At 37.5% G+C, this 27,515-nt stretch overlaps 2 protein-coding genes across 2 annotated transcripts; one reads left to right on the top strand and one right to left on the bottom strand.

Annotated features, from left to right (window-relative positions):
- Positions 1 to 2,550: 2,550 nt before the first annotated feature.
- On the top strand, positions 2,551 to 13,205 carry TDO2 (tryptophan 2,3-dioxygenase). Its single transcript, XM_053975997.1, has 12 exons — positions 2,551 to 2,630; positions 3,000 to 3,105; positions 4,288 to 4,378; positions 5,181 to 5,251; positions 6,973 to 7,100; positions 8,494 to 8,680; positions 9,422 to 9,529; positions 10,470 to 10,581; positions 10,708 to 10,765; positions 11,273 to 11,352; positions 11,933 to 12,023; positions 12,867 to 13,205. The coding sequence occupies exons 1-12, from the start codon at positions 2,596 to 2,598 to the stop codon at positions 13,018 to 13,020; spliced, it is 1,221 nt and encodes a 406-aa protein (XP_053831972.1). The 5' UTR covers positions 2,551 to 2,595; the 3' UTR covers positions 13,021 to 13,205.
- Positions 13,206 to 14,032: 827 nt separating this feature from the next.
- On the bottom strand, positions 14,033 to 23,429 carry CTSO (cathepsin O). Its single transcript, XM_053975998.1, has 8 exons — positions 23,174 to 23,429; positions 22,474 to 22,579; positions 21,327 to 21,460; positions 20,098 to 20,265; positions 18,579 to 18,700; positions 17,235 to 17,398; positions 16,682 to 16,774; positions 14,033 to 15,334 (listed from the first exon to the last, which is right to left on the bottom strand). Exons 1-8 carry the CDS (start codon positions 23,318 to 23,320, stop codon positions 15,300 to 15,302), a joined length of 969 nt encoding a protein of 322 aa, XP_053831973.1. The 5' UTR covers positions 23,321 to 23,429; the 3' UTR covers positions 14,033 to 15,299.
- Between the last annotated feature and the right edge of the window lie 4,086 nt (positions 23,430 to 27,515).

A 27,515-nucleotide genomic window follows, 5' to 3' on the forward strand; every position in this document is an offset into this window, starting at 1 on the left:
GTGTGTGGTTAGATCTGCTTCTTTGTGGTTTTGAGTGTTCAACATGAAAAAGGGAAATGAAGGTACATTTTGAGAAAAAAGCAATACAATCATTTAAAATTAAGGTTATGTTTTGCTTTCAGATATATTCACATTGAAGAACTTTTTTCATCAAGACTTGTTTATGATCATGCTAGTAGGGAGAGATGACAAAGTGGCTATAAATCTCTATCAGGATGTAAAGGACACTCAAATAAAAATCAGGTTCCTACAGTGACCCCCAAATTTGAGCAGCATGGCAGAAGCACATTTATTCTTAAGGGTGTCTGAAGCCATGCCAGTGTTCAAGGCTCTGAGCTGATCCAAATCTGAGGGCTCTTGTAAGATGTGCTACCATCTACACTGCCAACATACAGTTTCATAATCAGGTCATACAAGCCACTTAAATTATTTTACTACCAAGTTCATCACATATTTTGAAGCCTTACCAAGATCAGATGAAGGCAGCCAGTAAGAGGAATGACCTTGTCTATGATCTTGTCTATGTCTGAAAAGCATTGTCTGTGATTTTATTTCTGGGGTTTTCAAGTCCTCGTCAAGATATCTTTTTCCACTGATCTTGGAGAGTTTGAGATCTATTGTTGTTGCAATGGTTAGAGAGCTGAATTCAGCTAGTGTGAGATTAAATTTTCTTAAATGAATGGATGCGAATATTATCCATAATATTACCCAGTTTTTTAGGAATTGGTCAGTTTACAGCTTTGGGAGCAATCAGCTATGAGGTCCTTAAACAAGGAGTTTGACATGTTGGTAACACTGGAAAAAACTGTCTAAATTGCTCTTGTCTGGCTGATTTATTTGACTGAAGCCTGTCTGTTGCTGAATTGGAAGGGGAGTTTGTACAGTTGTTGCTTAGACAATATCCCCAGCTAGATTTCAAGTGAGTTTGCTAACCCTGAGCGAATTGATGGTACTATTACTTCCAAAATAGGGAGTTAATGTTTTGTTAAGTACAGAGTGTAAAAGGGCTCTGCTACTTCAAAGTCCTTTGCCTAGTGGGTAGGCCACGTAAAGGTTCATTGCACCGGAAGTTTATAATGCTCTGTATTTCACAAAAGAAAATAAAACTGCACAGGAAAACACACATTAACATATTTTGTGAGGTTAAACGTTCAATATTTTCCAACTGTCCTTATTTTTACTAGTTTCACCTTCTTTCTTTCTTTGTGCCATGAGAAAAGATAACAGCTTGATTTCATTACGCAGGCTCAGTCTGGATGTTTCAGGTGAAGATATACTGGAATGACAAGATAAACCCTCTTTTTCTTTTGAGATATGTGGATGTGCAAGATTTCCACATTTGTAAATCAAGTTGTTTGAGTGCAAAAACGTGAGAAGTGCTTTCAACATTTAATTTCTGATGTCCTCACTTTCATCTCTAGTTGTCCACATCCCTGAGCACATGTGGAGGTGTGCATAAGGAGAGGATTATTTTCTTCTGTCAGGTTTTATGACCTTGCTTGGTGAGTTGCTTCAGTGAAGTCCTACATTTCTTGTGGCTTAACTTAATTTTAAGCTGATTTATATAAAGCTTGACAAATGACATCTGGCTGGACAGGGTATCCATCCCATCACCCACATCCTACATCTGCATTTTTTTATGAGATGACTACTCTTAAGTGACTGGAACAGCTGAAACCACCACACAGACACCACTAAGCAGAATACGTCTTGCAGAGAGCAAATGATCCAGGGTCACAGAGGTGCTGTAGTTTTGTTTGCAGTGAAACAGAGCATGAACTTTTTTTCCAGAAAGGGCTGGCAGGCAGAAAAGAAGCATATGCTAGTTACATGTTACTTCATTGTGTGTTGAGCTGATGACCAGATAGAATTGAGTAACATTTGTCAATAAATGAGACTGAAACTTTTGTGCAAGGAGATAAAATTAAGAAATTATTCTGAATTAAACAGTTGGAAGATCAGCATGAGAGGTTCACGATGCTTTTAGTACTTTACTTAATCTGTGTGCATTTTTTGAAATCATATATATTACTTGAAATCTCTTTGAATAAGCATTATTTAGTCTGCTGTAGAAACATGTTTTTCCTCTTCCCCCACCCCCTTTATCTCTTTCCATGTGTCTGATTTTTTAAACTTAATAGTATCCTGATACAAAAGGCTGCAGGTTAAAAACCTACTTTAACAATTACTGCATTTATTAAATATTGTCTTTTTATCACACACAGACCTCTCATTTGACTTACACACTACACCTTACACCTGCATCCAAAGAAGCAACTGGTGGAAGCCTTGCAGTATAAACCAAAAAAAGCTTATGCCATAGGACAAAACAAGCATGTCATCGATTCATTTTTTAACTGGCAGAGGAAAACACAGTCCTGGAGAGCCAACAACACATGAACTTCCTGACCTTTGTGCTGTGATAGTTTCTGTCATTATTGAATTGTGGGGATGGGCTGAGGGCTAAGGAGAGGAATTTGGGGGTTGGCCTTGGCAGTGAGATAAGGCTACATATAAGGGAGCTGCAGCAGGTTTGGGAACACTAACAGGGTATTTTCCCCGATCTGCAGCTCAGCGAGTTTGCATCCTGAAATCATGAGCCAGTGCCCCTTCGCGGGGAAGAATTACCTGTGAGTCCTTCTTCTCTCTGTTTTTGCTTTATAAATTCAATTCAAATGATAAGGTGTTAGTGCAAAATATGAAAGCTCAGAGAGGAATTACTTATTATCAACAAATAGACAGCTGTAACTATCATTTAGCTATTGCTAACTGAGTACAGATTATACAAGGACTTGTCTGAGCACTTTTTATTTTATGTGATGTTACCAGCTGTTACTGTGACAAGAGGAATTTCAGTTTTTATCAAAAGCCTGCTTTACTTGTTCTGTTTATCAAAATAAAGCATTGTTTGAATTGTAGATGCATCTGTTAGTAAAATGCAGGTATATTCATAATTGTTTAATTAAACAGTTTATATATTTACTTCATTTTCTTCTTAGATTTAATTTTAACAAGCTATCTTTGGAAGATGAAAATGATGACAAATCTCAAGAAGGAATAAATAAAGCCAGCAAAGGTGGGCTTATCTATGGAGAATACCTACAAGTAAGTTTAAGGATTTCATGTTTGCTGTCCTGGTTTGCTGTCACGTTTGCTGTCCTGCCTCTTATGACTTGAGGCAGCACCTGTGACTGACACTTCTCCCAGCAGTCAGTCACTTACTGAGACAGGTCTCCAGGTGTTACAGGCACAGGTGCCCGTCTCAGCTGTGACCTCAAGGTGGACTGTGGGAAGACTTCTCAATCTGCAAGGAATAGGGATATTTTGTGAGGGTTGGTTGGGAATTATCCATATTGGTAAGCCTAAACTGTAAAGTGACATACCACTAAAAGCTTGCTTTGGTCTGACAGTAATCACTCAGCAATTTCTGCATGTCAGCAGGCTCTGTGCGACGTCCTTGAAAGTCCAGAACACTTGTCTGGAAAAATCTGTTTCAGAAATCTAGGGTGTAGGACGATAACTAGGGGGGAACATGAAAAAAAAAACCCAAACAAAAACTGTAAAAGCTAGAAGTAATTAAGAAATAAGTAAAATAAAATACCATAGGTAATAAAAGAATCCAGAAGCTATTTTTTTGTTTTGTTTTTTTTTTCCCAGACAGCATGAAGTGAGGGGAATTACTCTGTGCTTTTGAACTAAAGTAAGAGTACGTCAACTTTGATTTGTTGACATACTCTTTAGAATCTTGCAAAGATTATTTGCAAACAGCTAGTTTTTTCTGCAGATTGTAAATTTGACTATGAAAAAAACTGAGTAATATCAGAACTGAAATTATTATTATTGCCTCAACTCAGAGCTCTTATGCTGATGTTGCTGTATGATTACTCAGAATATTACTATAGGAACTCTGTTTTCATGGGACACAACAGTATATATCTAAAATCTGGAAAACATGCTGGATATTTTGTTTTATCTATTTTTTTAAAACTATAAATATATATATATATATTTATATATTTATATAATTAAAATTACCCCTAAAATTATTTTCAAAACTTTATTACTTGAGGTACCTCATCCATTTCAGGCAAGATTTTTTTCTAATTGAAAAGTAAAAGTCATACCTGAGACAATTAAGTCAAACTTCTAATGTCACCTAGAGTGCGAGGTCTGTATGTGTATTTTTAAAAAATATTATTCTTAAAAATTAGCTGTACGCAGTAAAACTGCCATTACTAATAGTAGAATTGAGAGCTTTACAGAATAGTTCTTACCTTTATTTTTAAGCTGAACAAAATATTGAATGCTCAAGAACTTGAGAGTGAGAAGAAAGGGAAAAAAATCCATGATGAGCATCTTTTCATTGTGACACATCAAGGTAAGTGGAGGAGTGCAGTGGTGGTTGACCACAATTTTTGCCACAGGGAATTATTTGGTGCTGACACATGCAATACACGATTTGGTTTCATTTTAGACACTAGCACAGCAATATCTCTGTCTTTTATCTGTTTTTATATATGCATATATTCATATATAAATTGTAAGGCAGTCATCAACTCTGTGCTTGTAAAGCTGTAAGTACTTTGGATTTGGTAACCCAAGATATGGATGGTTCTATTCTTAGAGAAATTAAGGTGGTGAAAACCTTGGTGTTGTCCAAGCAACAGGTTGCTATGCAGGTTATAGTAGGCAAATTTTGTGTGTTGCCTTGTGCCTTCTCTGAAACTTCAGTTTTAGCCATCTAGGCTCTGTCTAGAAATCATCACACCAGTTAGGCACTCCCTAATGCCCATTTCTTCCTGTTTTTCAGACCCTGGCCTGATGGTATTTTCTGTTATTGACAGAAAACACATAATTTGTTAGCAGGTGTAGAATTAGATTTTATTGAAGTATCAGATCTGGATTTTCTCTTTCCTCCTTTTGTAATGAACAATCTGCAGATCAAACATCTTATGTGTAAAACATATTTTTAAAAATTCTGTCAGTATTCTTGACTCTAGATTATTTTGCCTAATACTATAGGTATTATAGGTAACAAGTGTATGTGTCAGCATCTTTTTGCACACTGGCAGTGTCAATGTAGGCTGTTAATTTCAAATCAACATGTAAGAATTTTTCTCAGTGCTAAGAAGAACGAAGTAGTCTTGAAGTTGATGCTAACAGTGTCTTTCTTGTTGTAGCATATGAACTTTGGTTTAAGCAGATTTTGTGGGAAATGGACTCTGTGCGAGTGATCTTTCAAAATGGTCATGTAAGTTAAAAACAGATACTAATTTTGGGAAAATTCAGCCCTGATTTTCTCTTGCTTCCTGCCTCTCAGTCTGATATACTTGGGTTTACTAAAGCAAAACGTGTTCTTTTTAGAAACAGCATCAAAAGACCAAATAAAATTTGGCCAAGTGGCTCTTCTATCCTGATAATATATATTTTTGATCAGCAAAACCTTATTTCCTCCTGAAGTATGCATTTTAGATCACCTTAGTAGATGCCTTAGTAGGTCGCTTTCCAAGGCCAATTTCATTGGCCAAAATGCTCTCATACTCTCTTGCTAGTGCTGAGTAACTGCAGAAAATTAAGTTGGAAATATCTACTGCAGAGAAAGCAGGTTCAGAGACAAAACTGAAAAGCAGAAGGCTCACAGATATTTTTATGTTAAAAAGTAATTTCTCCTTTGTTCAGTTTCTGAAAACTACATACTATCTCTTTCCATCCAATATCTGCTGTGAGGAGAACTCATTTTTGTGATTGTTTAATATTAAATCCAACAGAGAAGCAAGAATCCAAAGCAGTATAATACTGTGCAAGAATTTCTGAAAATTACAAATATAAGCATATCTTCACATTTTTCCAAAGCTAAACACATGTTATAACAGTAGGTAAGAATGGAAAACTCCTGAAATGATACTACATCCACAGAAAAATCTGACTGCATGCAGTTTGAGAAATACCTTGAGTACACCACTAGCATGTGTCTATGAAGCAAATTTGAAATTAGAACAGATTGAAAGAAGGAATCTTCTTTTCATAAGATCCAATAAAATGATCTCTGTTATCTACTATATTCCTAATTTCACTGGCTTTTAGTTTAATATTTTATCAAATTATTACTGACCATAATCAGGTCTTAAGAAGAGTAATTTTTTTTTTTTTAATGAAGCCTTGCTTGTAATCAGAATTTGAAATGTCAGTGTTAAGGTCAAATACACAACTAAGCAATTAGGGAAATTAATATCAGCTGCCATTTTTTGTAGTTTGATATTTCCTGGTTGCATGCCCAGATTTTAGAGAGAACTTTAATCCCATTGAAACTGAAAGGAATTTTAGCAGACTCCTCTGCAGGCAGAGTGTTTAATTTAGCAAAAAAAGAGAATTTCTATGTTTTCCATTTAATATTTTCTATTTCCCACCAGATGGAGTCTTTTCTCTTCTTCTCTGCTTGCTAATGCACATTTCTGATGAACGTGTTTTAGATGTGCTCTCCTGATGTAGCTGTCAGATTATTTCACTTCTCAACTTTTAAGTAATTTCCTTACCTGCCTTATGGCTTGTAGAATGGAATAAGAATAGAACTTATTCTATAAGTAATTATAACAGAAATGATATAATTTTCATAGACATATTAAGTTACAATAATATTGTAATTATTGGACATTATAAATTATTTTTAGAATTTAATTTGACTTCTATTTTAGTCAAAAACATAGAAAAGAAAAAAAAAAACTGTATTATAGGCCTACCTGTAATGTAACATCAGTCAGAAAAAAACAGATTTCAGTCTTTGAAAATTAGAGTTTCAGTTTTAAGTTAAAACCAGAGTGCTCTATTCCATATGAGATTCTGCCTCTATGGATTTCACATGGAACGGACTTGGAAACTATAGTGATGTACAACAGTGAAAAGACATGAAATAACTAGGTAGGATCTAGAGAAAACACCATTCTGGTTATGCTATTTATTTTTTTTTTTCTACAGGTAAGAGATGAGAGGAACATGCTGAAGGTTATTACTCGAATGAACAGAATTTCACTGATTCTGAAATTGCTTGTGGAACAGTTCTCAGTTTTGGAAACTATGACTGCACTGGACTTCTTTGATTTCAGGTAAAGACTTATTCCTCCACAGCAATCCACAAGCTGGTAATTTTCATCCTTATAAGTGATTGTGAATTTTGCATGTGTGCTGGTGTCCATCAGCAAGCTGAGAGCTCACCTTGGAGAGGCAAACATGACATTAAAGTGCAAGGGTCAATTATGAAATTGACCCTGACTGTAAGTTCAGTGTGTTCTGCAAGGAAGTGCAAGTGAATTGTTGACGCTTTTGTGTAGGGTACTGCTGACTGATTTCAGGGTCAAAAGTTAAAACAGCAGAAACGACAGAAATGGCTTGCAGTTCTGCTAGCAATTTAGTTGAAACTTGACACTGCAGATTGATAAATCGTAGATAATCTTGGGGGAGAGACATGCACTCTCTCTAGATTATCAAACAGGTATTTTCAGCTGTCTTGGTTTGCATGGTGTTGCCTTGGGTCTGCCTTGTGACCTCAGTGCCATCCAGCATCCCATCCACTTCTGTGTTTTGGTACCCTTTCCGTTCTATCTTTTAATGCTCCCTATTGAAAAGAGCAGGAAACTATGATTTTTCTTCACTTGTTTGAATCTAGCATTACCCTACAGCAGGGGAAATCCATGGGCTAATCATCCGTTTTGATCCATACTTGCTTCAACTTTTCAACCACATACTCATTTGATAAGTAAACATAAGATTAAATCAATGATGTTTCTCTGTCAAATCTTGTACTCGCAATTCAAAATGCATTACAATTATCTATGTGGGATTACAGGTTGCTTTTATTAGTAATTGTTTTTCAGCATGGTCAGATGATTTAACTCTTAAGATTCCCGTTAATGAATCCCTCAAAAAACAACCCACTGGAAATTTTCTGAGCATTATTCTACTCTATAGAATAAGTCAATATACAATATTGCATATATATATATATATATATAGCATGTATAGACTATTATATATAATAATACATAGGAATTATGCTGTGTAGGAATTATGCTGTGTATCAAAACTATTTAAAATGGCATGTTATTGGCATGTTATTGCTGTGAAAATCTTTGTAACAGCTTTTTGGGGTGCAGCTGCTTAGTCTATTTGGAAAGGAAATTATATTCACTAATATAATCTGTACATCACATGCACAAAGCTGCTCTTTTAAAGCACAAATTCACATGTTTACGTTTGTACTACCTGTGTATACACAAACAATACAGAACTAGAAAATGAGATTATATGTACACTGTAGTTGCATTAAAATGGCTTGGTTTTTTTTCCTTTTCCTAAGTGCAGTCATATAAAAAAGTCCTCAGATAGTTATTTGATATTCTTCAGATGTGAAATATGGGGGGCTTTTAGAGAACAAGAGAAATCCACCATTGTAAGATAACATCCTGCATTTTTGTATCTTCTTTCCTTCTGTTCTCAAAGATACTACTTAAGCCCAGCCTCAGGTTTTCAGAGCCTGCAGTTTCGCTTGCTAGAGAACAAGATTGGTGTTCCCCAAAGCCTGAGAGTCCCCTATAACAGAAGGCATTACCGTGATAACTTCAAGGGAAAGGATCATGAACTACTGCTTCAATCAGAGCAAGAACCAACACTACTGCAACTTGTGGAGGTAACAATGTCTGTCTTGAACCTTGCTTCATTTTCCCCATCTCCCAAGAATGTCCTTCATTAGTGTCAGTGACATATTCTCCTACCTTAAGAGAAACAAGCATGTTGGCAAATTCTCTGTCAATTGTGTTTTGGATTCTTGACAAATTTGGCATGAAAGAGAGTTAGTTGTTAGTAAACCAACTGACTTTTCACAGCATCTCCCTTTCATCTGAAAATTCTGGCTGCTAAACTGGTAAATTGAATTGTGGAAGTGTAAGCTAAGAATGTAAATGCACAGTTTCATTTGCATTGTTTTTCATGACTATAAGCCCTTTTGGGAGGAATACTTTAAAAATAGTCCCACTGTTAGTGATGGATATTAGAGAAGTTAAAAACTACAGATAGCTCTGTCTTCCTTCTGAGATTTATCATTACTCTTATCCTATATATTTAGAATAAGATTTGTTTTCCTGTAGTTTGTTTCAAAGATATCCTTAGAACAAGAAAGCTTCTGTCTTCCAACACTGGCCATGCAATTTGAAACCTGGGGGAGCTGGTATGGCACCATTATGCAGGTGTAAATCATCCACATAGACATGCTGAATTTAGCAATAAGGACTTCTACAGGATACTAACCCAGAATTGTAGTAGTAGAATTTCTGTTGCTATAACTTGCAATTATAGGATAATGCAGTTGCATTGTTATTGTTTGAATGTATTATTATTACTACTACTACTACTACTGCTATTATTACTAAAGGCATGGCTGGAAAGAACTCCGGGACTTGATTCAGAAGAATTTGATTTCTGGGGACAATTTGAAGAGAATGTTTTAAAAGGCCTAGAAGAGGAATTTGCTTTGATACAGGTATATAGTTTACTCTTGAACTACCTATAAGCAAAGACATCTGGCAAAATTATATTCTGACATAAATTTAACTTTTGGCCTACTCAAAGTTTCTCACTCACTTCACTTAATCTTCATCAGTCTTTGTCTGCAAGAAGCAGAAAAAATTGCAAATTTTTCAGGAAATAGGAATATTTTTAAAATTTGACATCTAAGACAATTTAAAGAGATACATGGATGATTTGGATTGCAAAAGGGGTGGATTAGTATCAATGGAAGGACTGAAGTTGATTTTACTGAAATTACAACTTCACCATTAGTTAGTACTTGCATCTATAATCTAGACTAAATATGAAGTTTGGGCCCCTGAGCTGTGGCTATGGAATGCCACTATTAACAAGCTGTTTCTGTTTAACAGTATACAGCAATTTGCTGCTATGTGATAATTTGAATTGCACTGGAAAATAAGCACCAAAAAATCCCTATTTTAAGACTTGCAGCTTTGAATAGCATTTTTTAATATTTTCATTCTTAATGAAAAAAAAGCAGTAAGAATTTATCAACTTATTGAGAATATCTGTTTATGACTTTCTAACTTATCTAAACTTTTTATTTACAATTTTCTTGCCCACAGCTCTGCAAGGATGTAATTTTTTGGCCTTGAAAACAAATAAATCAGACTTCAAACAAATTATGATTAACTTTTTTAAGGCCTCTAGACCAAGAAATGCGATAAATTGCCAGTTTGTTTGGATACTCATTTATCTGAGTTGTGTTGGAATCTATTTAATTGTACTTTTCAAAGGACAGTGACTCATGTATCTTATTTGAAAATAGAGTTCTTACATCTAAGATTCAATCTTCAGAGTATTTATTTAAATAAAAGTTGCAAAATGAGTCATTCAAGTGCTTAATTTTTCCTGTTGAATTCTAAAGCTTGTCTTTGTTTTAAATACCAAAGGCCAAAGCAGAATCAGAAGAAAAAGATGACTTACTGTCTGAATTCCAAAAACAAAAAGATATATTACTTTCATTATTTGATGAAAAACGCCATGAACATCTGCTCAGTAAAGGTAGATTTTATTACCATACGTCAATATGCATTTTGTATGTTTTATACATGTTATTTATAAATGTTTGTTATAGCATTAAAGTTGCAGAAGAATGAGCAACAAACTGAGGACACTTGTATTTTGCAGGAGAGAGACGACTGTCCTACAAAGCACTGAAGGGGGCCTTGATGATCTACTTCTACAGGTAATGTTGTAAGGTGTGTCTTTGGTGGTGGCTGGCAGGAGGAGAGGTGAAGGTTAAGAACAGCAGCACAGGTTCAGCTAGGCTGGAATGGGATGTGGGAAGCAATCAATTTCAGCCCTCCACAGGAACCCTGATTAGTCAGATACAACTCAAAGGTCAGACCAGGCTGCTCAGTGCCATGTCCTGCTGGGTTCTGGGTATCTTCAAGGATGGAGGTTGCACATCCCCTCTGGGCAGCTGGTCCTCGCTTGACCAGATGCTGCTTCTCAGATTGTAACTACTAAATGCCTTGTTCTACCTGTACTAGAAAGATCTGGAGTCCTTTTCCAAAAAATAAAGGGGCAGGTCAAGACTTACACAGCAGAAGCATTTGTTAAAATATCTAGTGATATTCCAGTACCAATTTAGGAAAAGCATGCTTTAAGTCACTAAACACTGGTGAAATGCAACTTAGAAAAATACAGCTTATGCCGAGAGGTCTCACTGTCTCCTCTTTCTTTTTCCAAGGGAGGAGCCTCGTTTCCAGGTTCCCTTTCAGCTTCTTACCTCCCTTATGGATCTTGATGTGCTCATGACTAAATGGAGATGTAAGTTTGATTTTTTTGACTGTGACACTCCCTCTTCTAGATGCAAATAAATGGTTCAGGTTCTGTCTCTGAGTTACACCCAGTCTTAGAATTGAGCTTTGGAGTTCATGCTTTAGGAATGACTTTTTTTGTTTGTACTTCAGCCAACAGGAAAGATATAGAGCTGCTTCTGTGATCATTAGGTACATGGGTATAGCTACCACTTCTCTGACCTGCTTTGAGTGTACTACCTTATTTAAGGGACGAGTATCTATTTTTCAGCGTATCCCAAAAGGTCATAATGACATGTCTTTATATGCAAACATTCCTTCTGCCTCCTACCCTATCTAGACATACATAAGTCAATGTATAATTCTGTATTAACAGAGCACAGTAATGTGTAATAATTAGTGTGTTCATTCTGAATTAACAATAATTTTATATTAATTGACTGAAGAATGGCAGAATGAACTCCTGCATTGCTGAAGACCTAATAGTTCTGTATCCCTGTAAAGATCTCTGAATGACCTTTAATAAGTGTGACTCTTTAGTTCTATTTAAATACTGAACATGTGCTATTTTCTCCTATTGTATCATTTAGATAACCATGTCTGTTTGGTGCACAGAATGATTGGTGGCAAGGCTGGCACTGGAGGCTCATCAGGCTACCACTACTTGCGCTCCACAGTGAGGTAGAAATAATGTGGTTCCCCTGTTACCTGCAACAATGCAGTTCATAAATACTTTAATGCTGGGACACATATTTCAGATGGCTCACTGGAGGCCAAAGGGCTGCTGACTCTTCTGGGACTCTAGCGTATCTCCCGTTGGTTGCTGTACATTTATTTATCAGTGACATATAAATTCTAAGCCTTCTAGGGCAAAAAGGTCACTTTTGATCACTCATGCAAAGTGCCATCTGTAATTCTCAGTTGAGGGGCCCAGGTGTTACAGTGATAGCAATAATATTAAACCTGCATTGTTCAGCTGGTATGCCAGCTATCCCAAGTTAATGAGGTGACACAGGCTGGAAGTGAGCCCCAGCTACTGTGTGACAGAGTTTCTTTATTCCCTAGCATGACCTCTAATTGCACAACATCCTTAAAAGAGGATCTTTGAGGTTTGCTCTCAAAGAGCCATGAACCACCATGTAGTGCTGTGAGCTACTATCATAACCAGTGGAACAGAGTGCAGAGTAGAAAGCAGATTTTAAGACTGATGTCAAGGACTGCCTTTGTTAGAAAGCTCTCCCACTCCACCTTAATGTCAAGTTAACATTATTGTTCCTAGATAAATTCTACTAGAGATCACATCCTATGGACTCTGCATTTTCAGAAGAAAGAAGTTACTCTAGATCCCTATTAAGCCTAATATGCTATGCCCTGGGAAGTCAGGACTGGATTCTTGCTCTGCAATATTCAGGAGGGTTATTGCAAGGAATTCACATTATTTGCATGAGAGGGAATGATTATTGAGGATTTAGAAATTATGGCCTTCTGTGCTGATGGAATTATTGTTCCAATTGTCTTTTTCAGTGACAGATACAAGGTGTTCGTGGATTTGTTCAATCTTTCAACATTTCTAGTGCCAAGACACTGGATACCAAAGATGAACCCAAGCATTCATAAATTCCTTTACACAGCAGAATACTGTGACAGCTCCTACTTCAGCAGTGATGACTCTGACTAGCCTGCCTTTCTAGGCTGTTGCTGTAAAGAACTTCCTGACTTTCACCTTCAGTGGTGCTCCCAGCCATTCCCATAAAGAGTGTGGGTGTGTAAATACGTATTTATGTATGACAGGTTTGTGAATAGTACAACTGGTCTGTGGAAGAAATTAATTGTTTGTAGAAAAAATAAATCTGTATTGAGTTAGCCTATGTTAAGACTAGAATGATACTCCAATTCAACCCAATTTAACTCTTGGCTGGCTTCTTAAAGCCTACACCTAGAGAAAGGGAGAAAATTACATGCAGTTATTGTGATCATGACTTATTTGTACATATTTTTATATTTGCTTGTTTGCCTAATGGCTGCTACTAATTTATGACTAGTTAAGTGTCACCATTGAGGCAGGACAGGAATAAAGAAGGCTCTAAGTCAGAAGGTAAGAAGAGAACTGAACTGATTTATTTCAAATACATCGCTCTTTTTATAGAGAACATCGTACAGACCAATTCCATTGGTCTTAAAGTAAAAACATTTCATACCCTTGGTGCGCTGTGAATGACGCACAGTGGCAGAACATATCTATAAACAAATTGAACAACAAGAGAGATAAAGAATTATTTACATTCCTTTCCAACTCTTTCCCAGGCTTAGCCTGGTAGAATCTCTCTCCTTTTCTCTCTGACTGAACTGAGACTATCCATAGTTAAGGATATAATCAATCTCATCACCTTAAGAAGAATATTGGTTTTGGAGTTCGAGTGCAATTTCGAAAGGAATTTTGGGTGAAAAGTTTCAAAAGCTAGATTCAAAAATTAAGTCCTGAATCTACAGAAACAAAACCATCCTGAACTTAGCAACATGTTTCTTGATGTATTATATCTCTTTACATGTGAATGTAAATCCCTTATGTAGAAATACTGTTAAAAATAGCCGATATAAGTACTTACTTTGCATTTCAAATAAAGCAGTATTAATGTTCATCTTTTGTTAAGTCTTCTTCTAAAGCAAACTATGAAGCTCAAACAAGAGTATGACAGGCATTTAAAGTGATTTTTATTAATATTGGGATACAATAAAAGGCAACTTTGGCTATAGAATACTGATAAAGCAGTGTCATCTCATTAAATGGACTTTTGTCTTTTTAAGTGCTTCTTTTGCAAAGACACAAACCCTGTAGGCTGGAATTTCTGGTAAGTTCCCTCTACCACAGCACTTCAGGTACTTATACCTGGAAGTAGCACCTCAAAAGCGCTGGAGGCATGTCTGTGTTTCATATTGCTATAACTACATCATTCTTATCTGTGCCCATTAGGGACCTTGTTTTCCAGTTATGGAAGTGTGCTATCTGTTGTTTGTAAGCCACTCAGGGAAGGCCAGACTACACAACACTCAAGAGTACAGAAGACTTCACATTTTTTAAAACTGAAGTTTTCAGCCAAGTAAATTCAGTAAGTAACAAAACCTGAACTAGAGAAACATCACACTTGGTCTTCCGTTCATTTAAAATATTAACAATTAGAAGGAATAAAACAGCAACGCTTAACAATAGACAATTATAAATACTCATTGCATTTGTCATAAAAGTTATAAAAAAACTAATCTAAAAACATGGTACAGTAATTGTGCAAAAATTACAGAATTGCTTCAATACTTTTCATAGAAGGCCTTCTTAAAAGATACAGATAAAGCATTTGAGGTGAAAAATTCAGAGAATTTTAGCATTACATGTTTCATTGTGAGTTCTAGTTATATTTGCCCACAGCTGCAGTTTCACAGCTCAGCAAAGCTGGAACACCTTTTTATTAGAGTCCCACCTCTGAATTCAATTAATGAGAGAAATTTGGCACTCACTCTATTGGATATGTTCTGTAATTGCTGACTTTCTAAACTGTTACTCATGATTCTTCTTATAGTCAAATGATTTCAAATATACTGTTATACTATTGATTTTTTTTGATTCAAATTCCTTCTTATTTGTTATAATTTCTTTCCTTTTAAGATTTTTCTATGGACTAGTATTCAACACCTGGATAAAGCTTACATTTGAGACTTCAGTCCATCTTTATAGCTTCTATTTGTGCACTCTGCAGATGAGTCTTCTTTCTCCATGAGAAATTTGGCATTCAACAAGAATTGCAAATAAAAACATTTTTAAAAACTTCAGCCAGGAGTTGCAGGAATTGCCCTTATAGCCATTTCTTATATTTGAAAATGGTGTTGCGAATTACATCTTCATATACAGTGTCTGTCCTCATGATACTTGTGGTCTTTGACCATTTGTAGAGGCCCAGAGGAATGTCAAACAAATACCGCTGAAACTGTATCTGCTATACCTAGAAATTATGCAAAATTTGGTTTTAATAAATCCTGGAGACATCCCAGAATTCATATTCATATAATCCCCTCTCCCCTCCACGCCATGACAATAGGAATCCAGGGAATCATCTGCAACCCTTTTATTTCTTCATTTCCTGGCACTGTGTGTAGTTGAAACCTAATCTCCTCCTTCCTCTGCTTTTATGTTCAAAATTTATTATCCTGGTGGTCTCAGAACACCTCTAAATCAGAAGACTTTTCCTCTGTGGGAAAAGGAGCAACTACTGTCCTTTGTGGATAGCTCTTGTGTGGTACACTACAGAAAATGTGAAAGATCCTGCTTTTTGGAAGAACAGGTTTTGAAAACAACATATCTGTTCTCCCTGCCATCTCTTATAATTGACTGGCTTTATCACTACTTCTAAATTTCTTTTTCCAAACAGTTTATACATCAACAGTAAGAACAAAGATTCAGTAACATCAGAAAGCTACGACTGGATACATTGCTCTGATCTTTACTAAGTGCAGGCAAAATTAATATTGTCTATTCTTTATGTGCAGAAGACTTAGGTAATCTAACACCTCCTGCAATGACTGAGAGCTGCTGTGAAACACACATGGAAGGGAAAGCCAATGGGTTACTCTAACACATAAAATTACAACAGATACACACTTCCAATCTAGTGGAAATATCTCACCAATTTGGCTCAGCAATCTAATGACAAACCAGAGCTTGACTTGCCTTACCTCCATATCTAGCAGAAACTGGGTATTTAATGCTACAGAAATCCCTCAAACATAAAGAAAAAATTCATGCAAACTACAATAGGGCAGGATATTGAACTAGTACTAAAAGGATATATCTCTGTCCTACAAGAAAAGCCACGAGCAGGGTACACAATTCCCAGGTAGATTCGCTTTTCATGCTTGTTTGTTAAACTGAGCCCAGAGATAATGGCACCCACCAGACAAGGACAGCAGCTGTTTTACCTACAGGGAGTACAGTGATGGCACCCACCTACAACCATCACACATAGCTGGATATTTTACAGTACCATTACCTCTGCATGGTAAGGGACAACAGTACTTGGATGTTTGTTTTGTCTGATACAGCTTTGCCTTTACATGGTGCTTTTCAATCATTCAACTACATGCCTTGGTGAACTAGCAACCACTTCATTTATTTTTCCATCTCGACTCATTTAACCTCTTTTAAAGCATGGCAATGATTTGTACTGCCTCTCTGAGGATCCCATTATATCTTTATTATATTATATTATAGTATGATGATATTAATTTGTTGTAGCCACTGAGAAACATATCCCAGCCCATGGCCTTTAACACTTACTTTTTGTCAGACTTACCACAGACATTGCCACCCATCTTAACACGAACGTAGCCATCTATTCCCCATGTTGGCCCCCAAGAGTTCTGTACAATCCAGTAAGGAATGCTACCTGGAAGAGGCATTTCATGAACAAGAGACAAAATGAGACTGGGGAAGCTCTAGCCTCCTAACACTCCACAGAGCTAATTAGCATTTCAGTGTCCCACAGTTTCTGATGGATTGATGAGACAGGCCAGTGAAACCTACTGTTCACATAGATAACAGAGCTAATATTCTGGTATGAGAAGACTGGATATGGGCTCTTCTAGCATAAAGACACACACAGCCATGGTCTTGACTTTACAAGGATGAAGTCCCAAAGAACTGAAGAAGCAATGACAAAAATAGTTTTTCTTCTGGCTGATGTGAAGATGATGTGATCTTCACAGAACTTCCAGAACTGATGTGACATCAAACCCAACAGCTTCCAACAGAAAAAAGAGTTCTGGATTTTAAGCACTTATCCCACAAAAGGCAAGTTGCAAGTAAAAGAAACCTACTGTGCTGAAGTTCAGCTGGTGGAAACGCACCTGTTCTGTCAAAACCAGTGATAAGAACAGCATGATTTGCTCTTCCACTGGAGCAGTGATATTGTATGATTCCACCAAGATAATCCTGCCAGCTAACGGCATCGACTGTCACTGCCAAAGGGCCCCAGCTGACAAGCATCCTCATCATTTCCTCTTCTTGACCACTGCAAAAGAAGTGAGTAAAAATGCCAAGTTACTTAAGTTAGCACACTGAAGTGATTAGGGTGATTGTAATCTACATGTTAAGAACAGTTTAAAAATCAACTAATTAAACTCTTTCCTCCAAGTTCTACATATCACACATCAGTAATTATGTATTTCATACACTACAAAACAGTGATGCAAATGTAGGACACACAAACTATGGGACAGGTGTCGATCCAAACACATCACACTATTAAAAAGCAGAAGGTTTCTAGGTCAAGCCAGTGGGCAGTGGAGAGCACTACAGACTTTTTGTACATCACTCTTCTCAAACAAAACCAGCTTTGAACAAACCATTAGTCTGTATTAGAATTTCCCACTGTTTTTTAAACCCACAGAAGTACCTCTTAACATAATAATATACTAAAGTATGTGTCTCAAACATCAAAACACAGGACATTTCCACTATCAGACATTTATCATTAGCACCCTTATAGAGTTTTATTTATCTGGAGCAGGAAATTTTCATCACTGAAAATATTTTCATTAACTAAATTTGGCAAATACAGACTGGCAAAGATATGATTGATTTTGGTTACTTATGTCTAGAAGTAACACAATTCCTAGTCAGAATAATACTTCTTGTCTTTATTCAGTAGCTGTACTGTACTGATAAAAATTAGAAATGAAGTTTCTTCACACAGAAACCTAAAAAGCTGAAGTTTTTACAGTGTTCAGTTGACAACACTGTTTCTAAAGTCATGGGCTGGAGAGGATGTAGGTAGATATGTAAATACATGAACACTGAAGTGGTTGAATGCTTTCTTCTTTTTTCAATAAATTCCAGTTACTATTGGTAGAATTTACTGCTTCTGACAAAAGCAGTGTAATGTGCATATATTAAAAACTGTAACTGACTCTATGTTCCAGTCTATAGTCAATTTAAAAGACCTAATTTAAAGACACAAGCCTGTTTGAACAGGCTCAGTGATGGCAGTATTGAGTGGATTCATTGTGGCAAGCCTTAACTCTCATAGGTACTAGGCATTAATCCTTCTCCAGCACACAGCTACAAAACTGATGCAATCAACCTCACAACCTTTGCCTGGTCAATGTACTGTTCACTCATGCCACCTAACTCCACGACTGCTGAACACAGAAGGAAAAGTACAGTGAAAGAAAAGAATGAATAACAGCTACCTGAAGTCATACGCAGCAAATCCTGTTATTGAAACTCCAAAATCTGAGCGCTCAAAATAATGGCACAGTCCTGTCTGAGCTTTGAAAGTGTATTCTGAATCTCTCACGAGTTTTACTTTGGTCTGCAAGAAAGTAAATGAGTAAGAATTTACTGCATTTGACTTTACTACTATGCACCTCAAAACTTTTGGAGAATGACCACATAACCCACTCAACATTCAGTGTGTAGTGGGCAAGATTAGAAGTAAGAATGTCACATTGTGAAATAACTATTTACTATCTCTAGTTTCCTTATTCACTGAGCTTCAGAAGGGATTCAGAAATCTTTAAATAAGAAACTAAATTTAAAAGGCATCTCTGGTTTAAACTATCATCATAAACAATCCTGTCAATTTCAGGACACATTCATTCAATTCATTCATGAACAATTCATTCTCTTAAAATGACTTCCACACTCAAAATTATACCATTGGGACAGTTCAAGAAGCACAAATATCTCAAAAAGTTATATAAAATACTGTAAAGTCCAATTCTGTTCTTAGCATGTAATTCTCATGCTAGTATGTGATGTATGCATCAGCCTTTTATACTTTTCATGTCTTTTGGAGTACAGCATATTTATGACAGTGACTTCTTCAGCCTAATTCATTTCTGGTTCCTCTGCTGCCAAGAGGGAATTTTCCTTCAGAGGAATAAATATGAGTATCCTCTGTTGTTCTTGATATTCAAACTTATCTATAGTGTTATTAGCCATGGGTATATTACTCTTCAGGGGTAGAATTACAACTTTCTTAAATTCTGGGGTTTTTTAAATTCAAAAAACAAAATAATTATTTTTATATTTTTGGAATTCAATCTGAGAGGGTAATTTTTATTTCAAAGATATTAAAATGTTTCTGTTTACCTATGTTATTAACACACATTTTGAATTTTTAACAAAATGAAATGTGTTAGCAACAACTGAAGTAGAAACTTTGAATGCATTTTCAATGTTTTGGTCTGCAAGGGAAACAAAGGTAAATGCAGTTCATTTTATTTTGAGGTTTTCCACACACACTTGTACATAATTTTACAGTGTTTGCAACAGAAACTACTGAAATTTGAAAACAGAAAACATCAAGATCCTTCCTTTTCCCCAGATGCTGGTGCTTTAAATCCACAAAATGCCATATGCATAGGTGGCTCTGTCTACAATGGTACTGTATGCCTGCAAATGAATTCAGGAACTTTATTTTCAGCCCCTGTGGACTGATTTGTTATGTTCACAAGCACACATATGGACCATAAAGTTCCAATCAAATTTCAATTCTGCTTAAACTAATTCTCTCTTGGTTCCAAACAAAATAAATAAGCAATATACATATACACAAACACATATGTGTATGCATATATGTACACACACATATGATTAAAAAAACCCTTGTACATTTCACCTTCCCTATCACTTTTTTCCAATAAATAAGAATGCTACTAGAGAAGCTGATGAAGTCTTTTGGGATTTTTACAAAGAGTTTCAAACCTGGTTCAGCCAACTCAAAGCGCTAACAGTGGATCCCCCATTGCAGCCGTAGTTATTGTATGAGCAGTCAATAACTTGCTGCACACTGAGCTCTTCCAGGATGTTTCTTTTAATTGCATAGGCAGACTCTATGCCACCGACAACGCTGAAAGCCCAGCAGCCTCCACACTGATAAAGAGAAATGGCAGAGAAAGCAAAAGTCAGCTTTGTTTTTGAAGCCTGATATGAAAAAAGAGGCAAAAGAATCTTCCAGTGCTCTTCATTTAATACATCATCCTTGAACTCTGTTTTTAAAGCAATAATAAAGAAATGTTATTATCCATTTAAAATGCTGAACGGGTTTTCCCCCTATATTGCTCTCTGAATGCTAGAAATGCATTATGGGTGTCTTATTTTAAGGACTCCTTCCTGATGAATTTTTGTTCTTGATGATAGATCTGAGGATGCTTTTACAGTGAGATATCTATTTTCCAAAAAAAAAAAAAAAGTGGCCTCATGATGAAATTAATTTTTAACCACCTTAGTAGGTTTTTCTAGAATTTTGTAGAAACAGATTACAGTTTAAGAAATGGTAAAGGGAAATTAAACATAATAGAAAAAAATCTTAGACAATAGCAATTTATACTGCAATTATAGGCTCTTTAAACTGTGACATTTAAAATAGGCAGCAGAATTTATTCCTTACAAGATCTTATGTGAAGCATGGAAAGGAGACACTGGGGATTGAGCAGCTTGTTTCTTACCAGGGACCATAACCACTTTGGAATAAACTGTAATTGTGTGGGGTCTGGTTACTCTGCTATCATGAATGCATCCCCTGAGGAATTCACTGCTAAGGATCTAGGTGTTGACAAGGCAAGGGGATTCAGTCATGGGAGGAAAACAAGAGGAAAGGATCTACACCTCTCCAGGTGGGATGAGATCAAGTACTGAACTTACCTTGGTTCCTTCAGAAAAATACAAAATACACATGGTTCAAAATATTTGGAGATTCACTTAACTAGATCAAAAAATATATTACAGTTTCTGAACACATAACTTCTACACCTCATTCTTTTAAGCCTAATACAGCTTTGCATAAAATGCTACATGACTTTGTGTACGTTCGACTGGCCTCTCTTGTGCCAGTGCTCCAAGGAACCTTCAGACAGAGCTGGTCCCTGCAAAACCTTCCCTGTGCTCTACAGCCTACCTGCTGAGAACCAGGAAGGGAAAACACCAGCACTTACTGTCTGCTGATTTCTCACTTCTGCAATGACTTTCTTGTCCCTCCAGTCAAACTTCTTTGGCAGAGGCTTTTCCTTCCCCGTTGGCACTTTTATGTATCTGGGAAGTTTGTGAGGTATGCTTCTCAAGTAAATAGCTAAATACAGAACACAAACATCTTTAAATCTATGGACAAAAAAAAAAAAAAAATAATCCCATGAACAACTACTTTACCAAAATTCACAGGTAACTTTGATCTACAATTACAAACATGCGATTGTATCTTATTCTAAAATGCATAGAAAATTCATGTATTTTAAAACAATCTTTATGGTCCAGAATGAATGTAAGTATTTTTACAGTTTCAGAAAGAATAGAATGTAGGTTATTTTCCCTACGTTCTACTCTATGTAGAGAATGTGGGTAGACAGTGTGAAGATTTTCTGAAGTTGAACAATAACCATAAACACTCCATAAAACAAATTTTACTTGAAAATTTCCAAAACATTTTACTTACTTAAAAAATACATTGTTTTAGCCATGTACAAGGGGAAAATAAGAGTAAAGATAAAGTAAAGATTCTGAAACACCGTCAAGTTGCTGGGTGTTCACTAAAAAAAATGTTGTTTAATTATTTAAAATTAAAGCAAGATGTTAAATCCTCTGATGAACAGAAAATGTAACAACAGACATGAACAGCAAGAAGGGAAGGTATCACACAAGTTTTCTAGAAAAAGAAATTTAAGTATGTCATATTGCTTGAGAAAGCTCCAGCTGGCATTATGCAGCCATGGACCTCTAAGCATTGTTTGGACTGTAGTCAATTTTGTGCTGGGGTAGGGAATATGAACTTACTGCAGAACCTTGTGTATCTTCCTTTCTTCTGTTACAACTGAAGAAAGCTTTAAAGTGCAGTGAGTAGAAAGGAAAACTAGAACTGCCTGAATACTAAAACATGTTCAAGCTGTGGGCAAATCAACCTTGCAAAACTATAGAACAGAAGAGGATTCTTCAAAAGGATCCTTCAAAAGTACTTACAGTTTGGTACCAGCCATTGTAAATTAGCTGACTATCAGCACGGGAAGAATCTGAAAGTGTGAAAGATACAAGGTTCTGGGAAAGAATTAAAAAAATAACAGAAAAGGCATTAGAAGAAACCAGAAAATGTACCTTTGAACTCTTCGGGAAACAGGTGAGAAAACTGATTTATTCCATAGACAGCAGTTGTATTATCTTTTGATAATGAATTCAATAATCTAATTCTTTTAGCGCTTTCCTGGAGGAATAAAAAAAAAAAAAAAATGTGGGCATTATTAAGTTAGCAGCAAGGACAAAACTGTAAGAGCAGAAAAAGGTTAGTAACAGTAGACATGAAATTAGATAACAAGAACTGTTCACCTCAAATTCATCCTGTATCCCTAGCAATAGAAAAGCCATTATACTAATTTCAACTCCAACAGATACCAAAAAAGCATTTATTAAGTGCAAAGGATTGACATGATACAGACAAAACAGGCACGCTGAGAACAAGTTGTGTCAAACTCATCTGATGTCCTTCTCTGACAGCACAACAGACCTTGTGGTTGAGAGATATGCAAAAACGTCTTCAGATACGAGTTAACCCCATCACTTCACGCAGCGAAAGAACAGCATAATGACCTAGAGGCCTCCCCGCCTCCTCCCGGCGGCCCGATGTCGCTGGGCAGCCGCTCTGGCGGCCGCGGTGACCCGCGGGGCCGGCCGGGCGTCACGGGAGCGGCACCGGGCGGGCGCGTCCGGGACTGCGGGAGGGGAGCTCCGCCTGCCCCCGCCTCCCGGCCTCCATCAGCCCGCAGAGCCCGCAGCAGCCCCGCAGCATAGGGGTACCTACCCGCAGAGCCGCCGGCGCTCCCTCTTGCTCCCGGCCGCCGCCGCCCCCGTCCCGCAGCCGGGTGCCCGGGGGCAACGGGAGGGCGGCACTGCCCGGCCGCAGCAGGCAGGGGAGCAGCGCCAGCACCGCCATCGCCCACCGTGCCATGGCGGGGTGGGCCCGGGCACGCACCCCCACCCACGGAGCTGAGGTCCGACGGGTTCCGGGTGGGAAAGGGGCCGAAGCCTCCTTCCTTCCCAGCCCTCGGCCGGAGGCTGCGCCCGCTGCCGCTTCCCGCGGGGCCGGCGCCCGGGGCGGAGCATCAAGGAGAGCCCGCCCGGCACCGCCGCTCCCGCACCGCCGCACGGGGCTGGGAGCGCTCCTGCGGCTCCTTCTCCTGGGGGCTCTTGAGGGGTGTCGCCCAGTCTGAGCTGTGTTTGAGAGTGCCCAGCCTGGGCAGAGCCGTGTTTCCAGCGGTGTTTTCCATGTGGGAGATGCGCGCCGGGCGCGCAGGGCTGAAAGGGAGGGGCGAAGGGATGCTGAGCGTTCAGGTATCTGCCATAAATTCGTGCAATCCCATCTCCGAGAGGAGAGTCAATTGATACCTTCAAGCTGGGCTGCTAGTAGGAGAGGGAAGCAGCAGGAACACAGGTTGCAGGCTTTAGCAAGGGAAGGCACGGGCGGGCAGAGCAGAGCTGCCCGGGGCTGCACAGCCGGTGCCCGCAGCCCCTCCTTCCCAGTGAGAGAGAACACACGCACAGAAACCATGAATTTCCTCAGAGTCTGGTCATGCTGGTACTTGGGTAAGCAGATCAGTGTTCAGCATTTAAAGTCTCCATTAGGCCACTACGAGTTAGTAGAACCCCCTTAGTTAATTTCCATCAGCAGGCATTTTTACCCAGTGCCTGTAAAGAGGGTATTTGTACGTTTTAAACCTACTGTATGTTTCAGTTCTCTCTGCTGCGTCGCCCCACGTACCCTCTTGTTAACACAGGTGTCCTGTCCTGTGGTGCCAGTAGCACACCCGGTACCGCTGTGCTCGGGGAACAAACCTGGGGGATCATGATCCAGCTTTGCCTTTGCCCTCCTGCCATGGAATTAGCTGGAACTAAAGAACTTCCACTGGTTTTGTTACAGGGAAGGCTATTTATGGCTTATAGCCAGTGTATGGAAGAGCTTATTAACAGAGCAGATTTTATTGGTTATTCTGATATGGTTTATCACTGTAAACCCAGGATTGGCATTGGAGATGTTATTACAATTTATTACAAGCTCAAATTGACAGATTGAGGTCTGGGATCAGCATAGGGACTGAGTAGGATGACATAAAAACTGAATGGTGAAACCTTGCTAAGTTTGGTTTGAAACCTTGCTAAGGATGGTCTGAACCTCAGCAGCCAAATTCTGAGGCAAATGCCATCAAACTGTGACTGAGCACTGAGGCCCTTGGGAGAAGTGCAGCATGTAGTGCTTTATTTAAAAACATACTTTTCATTAAAAATTTAAGATTTTACATCAGTCTAACATGATCAACTCTCTCTAAATTGGCCTGCTGCCCTTGAAATCTGTTGTTCCGGGATTATGATTATCTCAAACTGAATACTTTTTATTGTTTTTAATATATAGTCATTAAATTTTTAAAAAAACCTAGCTTTAATAGAAAAAAGACACAAATTTTCAGCTTTTTTTGGTTATTATTTGTATAGACTATGTCGTTTTCAAACAGAAGTAATCTTGATTGGAGAAGCTGTTTTGTTTTGTATGTAGACTCCAAGGGTTACTTTGCCCGTGAAACACATGAGGGCAGCAAAGGACTTCTGAAATGTAGTTACAAGCTACACAGCTTTCATTTTTATTTTAATTAAAATAAATAACCCCCAAACAAACAAGCAAAAAAAAAAAAAATCCCCTCCTATTTTGGGAAAATAGATTAATCTCAGATTTATTTGTGTTAAAAATTCTGTATAGTATAGGAAAAGGTTTGTTTCCCCTGGATTTGCTTTCTGTGTACTAAATAGATGTTTCAATATATCTTGTTCAGGAGGAGAGATTGTAAGAAAAGTCAGTGTCTCCTCTGGTGGCTGGCTCAGGGGAAAGAGAGTGTAACAAGCAGCCAAAGGTAGGTGACTGACAGCCAAAGTGTTTCAGAAGGTTTTATTTTTCCACTGAAATACCTACTGTGCCATAAAATATTTTGTGCCTGTGCTCAGATGAACAAAATCCCACCAAAGGACGTAGAGAGCTTAGGCATGAAAGCATGCAGTCCCTGCTCTGCTTTGAATTACTCCAGTGTAAATTTAGCCATGCTTCATTAAGATAAAAGAAAATACACTTGTAAAAATAATGTATAAAATGTATAATGTAAAATAATACATATAAAAAGAATAGGGTATAGTGGTGTTTGGTGGGTATATTGTTTTGGGGTTTTTGTTTGGTTGAGTTTTTTTTAAAGGCTTTTTGGGTACAATTCTTGTTGATTCATTGACACAGGTAAGCCATATATTAGTTACACTAGTCATCACACAGATGATGAAAACATTTGTATGCTTTCCTCCGCCACAGAAAAATCTGATTAGAATTTTATAATTATAAATAGTTTTTTAAAAATATATTTTAATGAAATTTTACGTATCTCTATCCCATTCTGGCTATTCATTAGAAGTATTTGATGAGCTGAAACAATGCATACAAAGGGAAGAAGCAACGATGAATATATATTTAGGAACCTCTAAACTCATTGTAAGATGTTTTCTTTAAATAAGGATATTCCTTTACTAAGACTTGGAGACAGGTGTGCCAAGGATGGGTGTTGCTGCTCCTAAGGGCATTAATTAGATGTATTAATGGATCTTCAGGTGGGAGTGATGTCTTTATAGTACTTGGGGAGGTATTTACTTAGCAGCAGTTTGGACTTCTGTTTTAGGCATATGAGATGTATAACAAATGGAAAATAAGTCTATTTGTGTTGTGTGGTCTTCAGTCTCAGAGAGAAATTGTCCAAATCCAGCAGATGGAGCTAAGTGCCCTTTCTTAAAAAGGCTTGTGGGGAAAAATTGTGTTCAAGGATTTGCTTATTTTGAGACCTTGCAGAGGTGTTGTTTGCTAATACAGTTGCACTGGTAACAATTATAAAATGTAAGCCAAGCAAGTGGGAATTGCAATCTTGGGATGAAATGTATTCCTGTGAGGGTAAATGAGTAGTGTTGATGTAGCCAATGTTCAGAAGTCTTTTCTGAGTCCCAAGGTGGACTTTATAAAATTTGTGAGAAGCAAAGAAATTTACACATGAGAGCACTTGGGTTTGCAGGAATAACCAAACTGTGCCAGGGGCTGCCTTAGGTAGATCATGACAAACATCTGTGTTGACCATGAAGTCTCTCCTGATAGAATGATCTTCCATTGCAAATAATGAAATAACTGTAGGATCTGCTTCTCAAACCTGACCTTATCTCAGCTGAATATCATAAACACCAGTAAGTCTCTAGCTCCTTTAAAACAGTTTTTCTTCAATCTTGTCAGTAAGGGATGAATTACGAATGAAGAAGGCTGGCAGTGGAGCTAATATTCAAAATCAAACAGTGAAGCAAAAAATAAAAATGCAGAAAGGAGCAACACATGTTCTGAGTGGGAATGAAGTAAGAAGTCTTGTCAGTTTTAGGGATCTGAGAATTGGCTTTTCTCTGAGAAATCTGATTTGCTGGTACTGCCAGTCCCACTTGCCAGAGTCTACAAATTCACATTAAATATTCTCATGTGAGAAAATTTCTCATATCCAGGTCATTCAAGTCTTATTTTCTTGTTGGCTTTTTGCTTGTTTGTTTTTGGTCTATTCAGAAAGTGGGTTAAATGGCCAGCTTTTCAGGAAGAATTTCAGGCAATATTTGGTGCAGCTTGGCTTAAGGGCAAAAGTACAAATAAACATTTTTTCACTCTAATTGTTCTGATTTCTTCCATCAAACTTTTTGACCATGGAATGTGGACAAAGGGCTTATATGTAGAAGTAATGCTGTTTTACAGAGTCTACTTTGCAGATTTCTGTAAATCCTCCAGTTAATTTGTTTGTGTATCCTTCATGAATTTCTCATCAGTGACTTTGTTGGTAGAGGAATCCAGCAGGAGATTAAGATGGCTTTCAAAATTCACCTGAAAGGAGAAACAAAATTAAAGAAAAAAAAGCACCATTTAGGAATCAAGGTATTTCTAGCCTACATAGGTTTTTGTTCTTCTTTTTGAGGAACTGCTTGCTGACTTTCTCCATGGGTGATTAAATTCAAAAATGCTGTTGAATCATCCCAACTTTATATTCTTTGTTTCATTATTCTTTCTGTTTCATATGCAATACCTTCCTTTTTTGTTTTACTGT

This window comes from Vidua macroura, chromosome 4 (genome assembly GCF_024509145.1).
Source record: "Vidua macroura isolate BioBank_ID:100142 chromosome 4, ASM2450914v1, whole genome shotgun sequence".
NCBI lineage: Eukaryota > Metazoa > Chordata > Aves > Passeriformes > Viduidae > Vidua > Vidua macroura.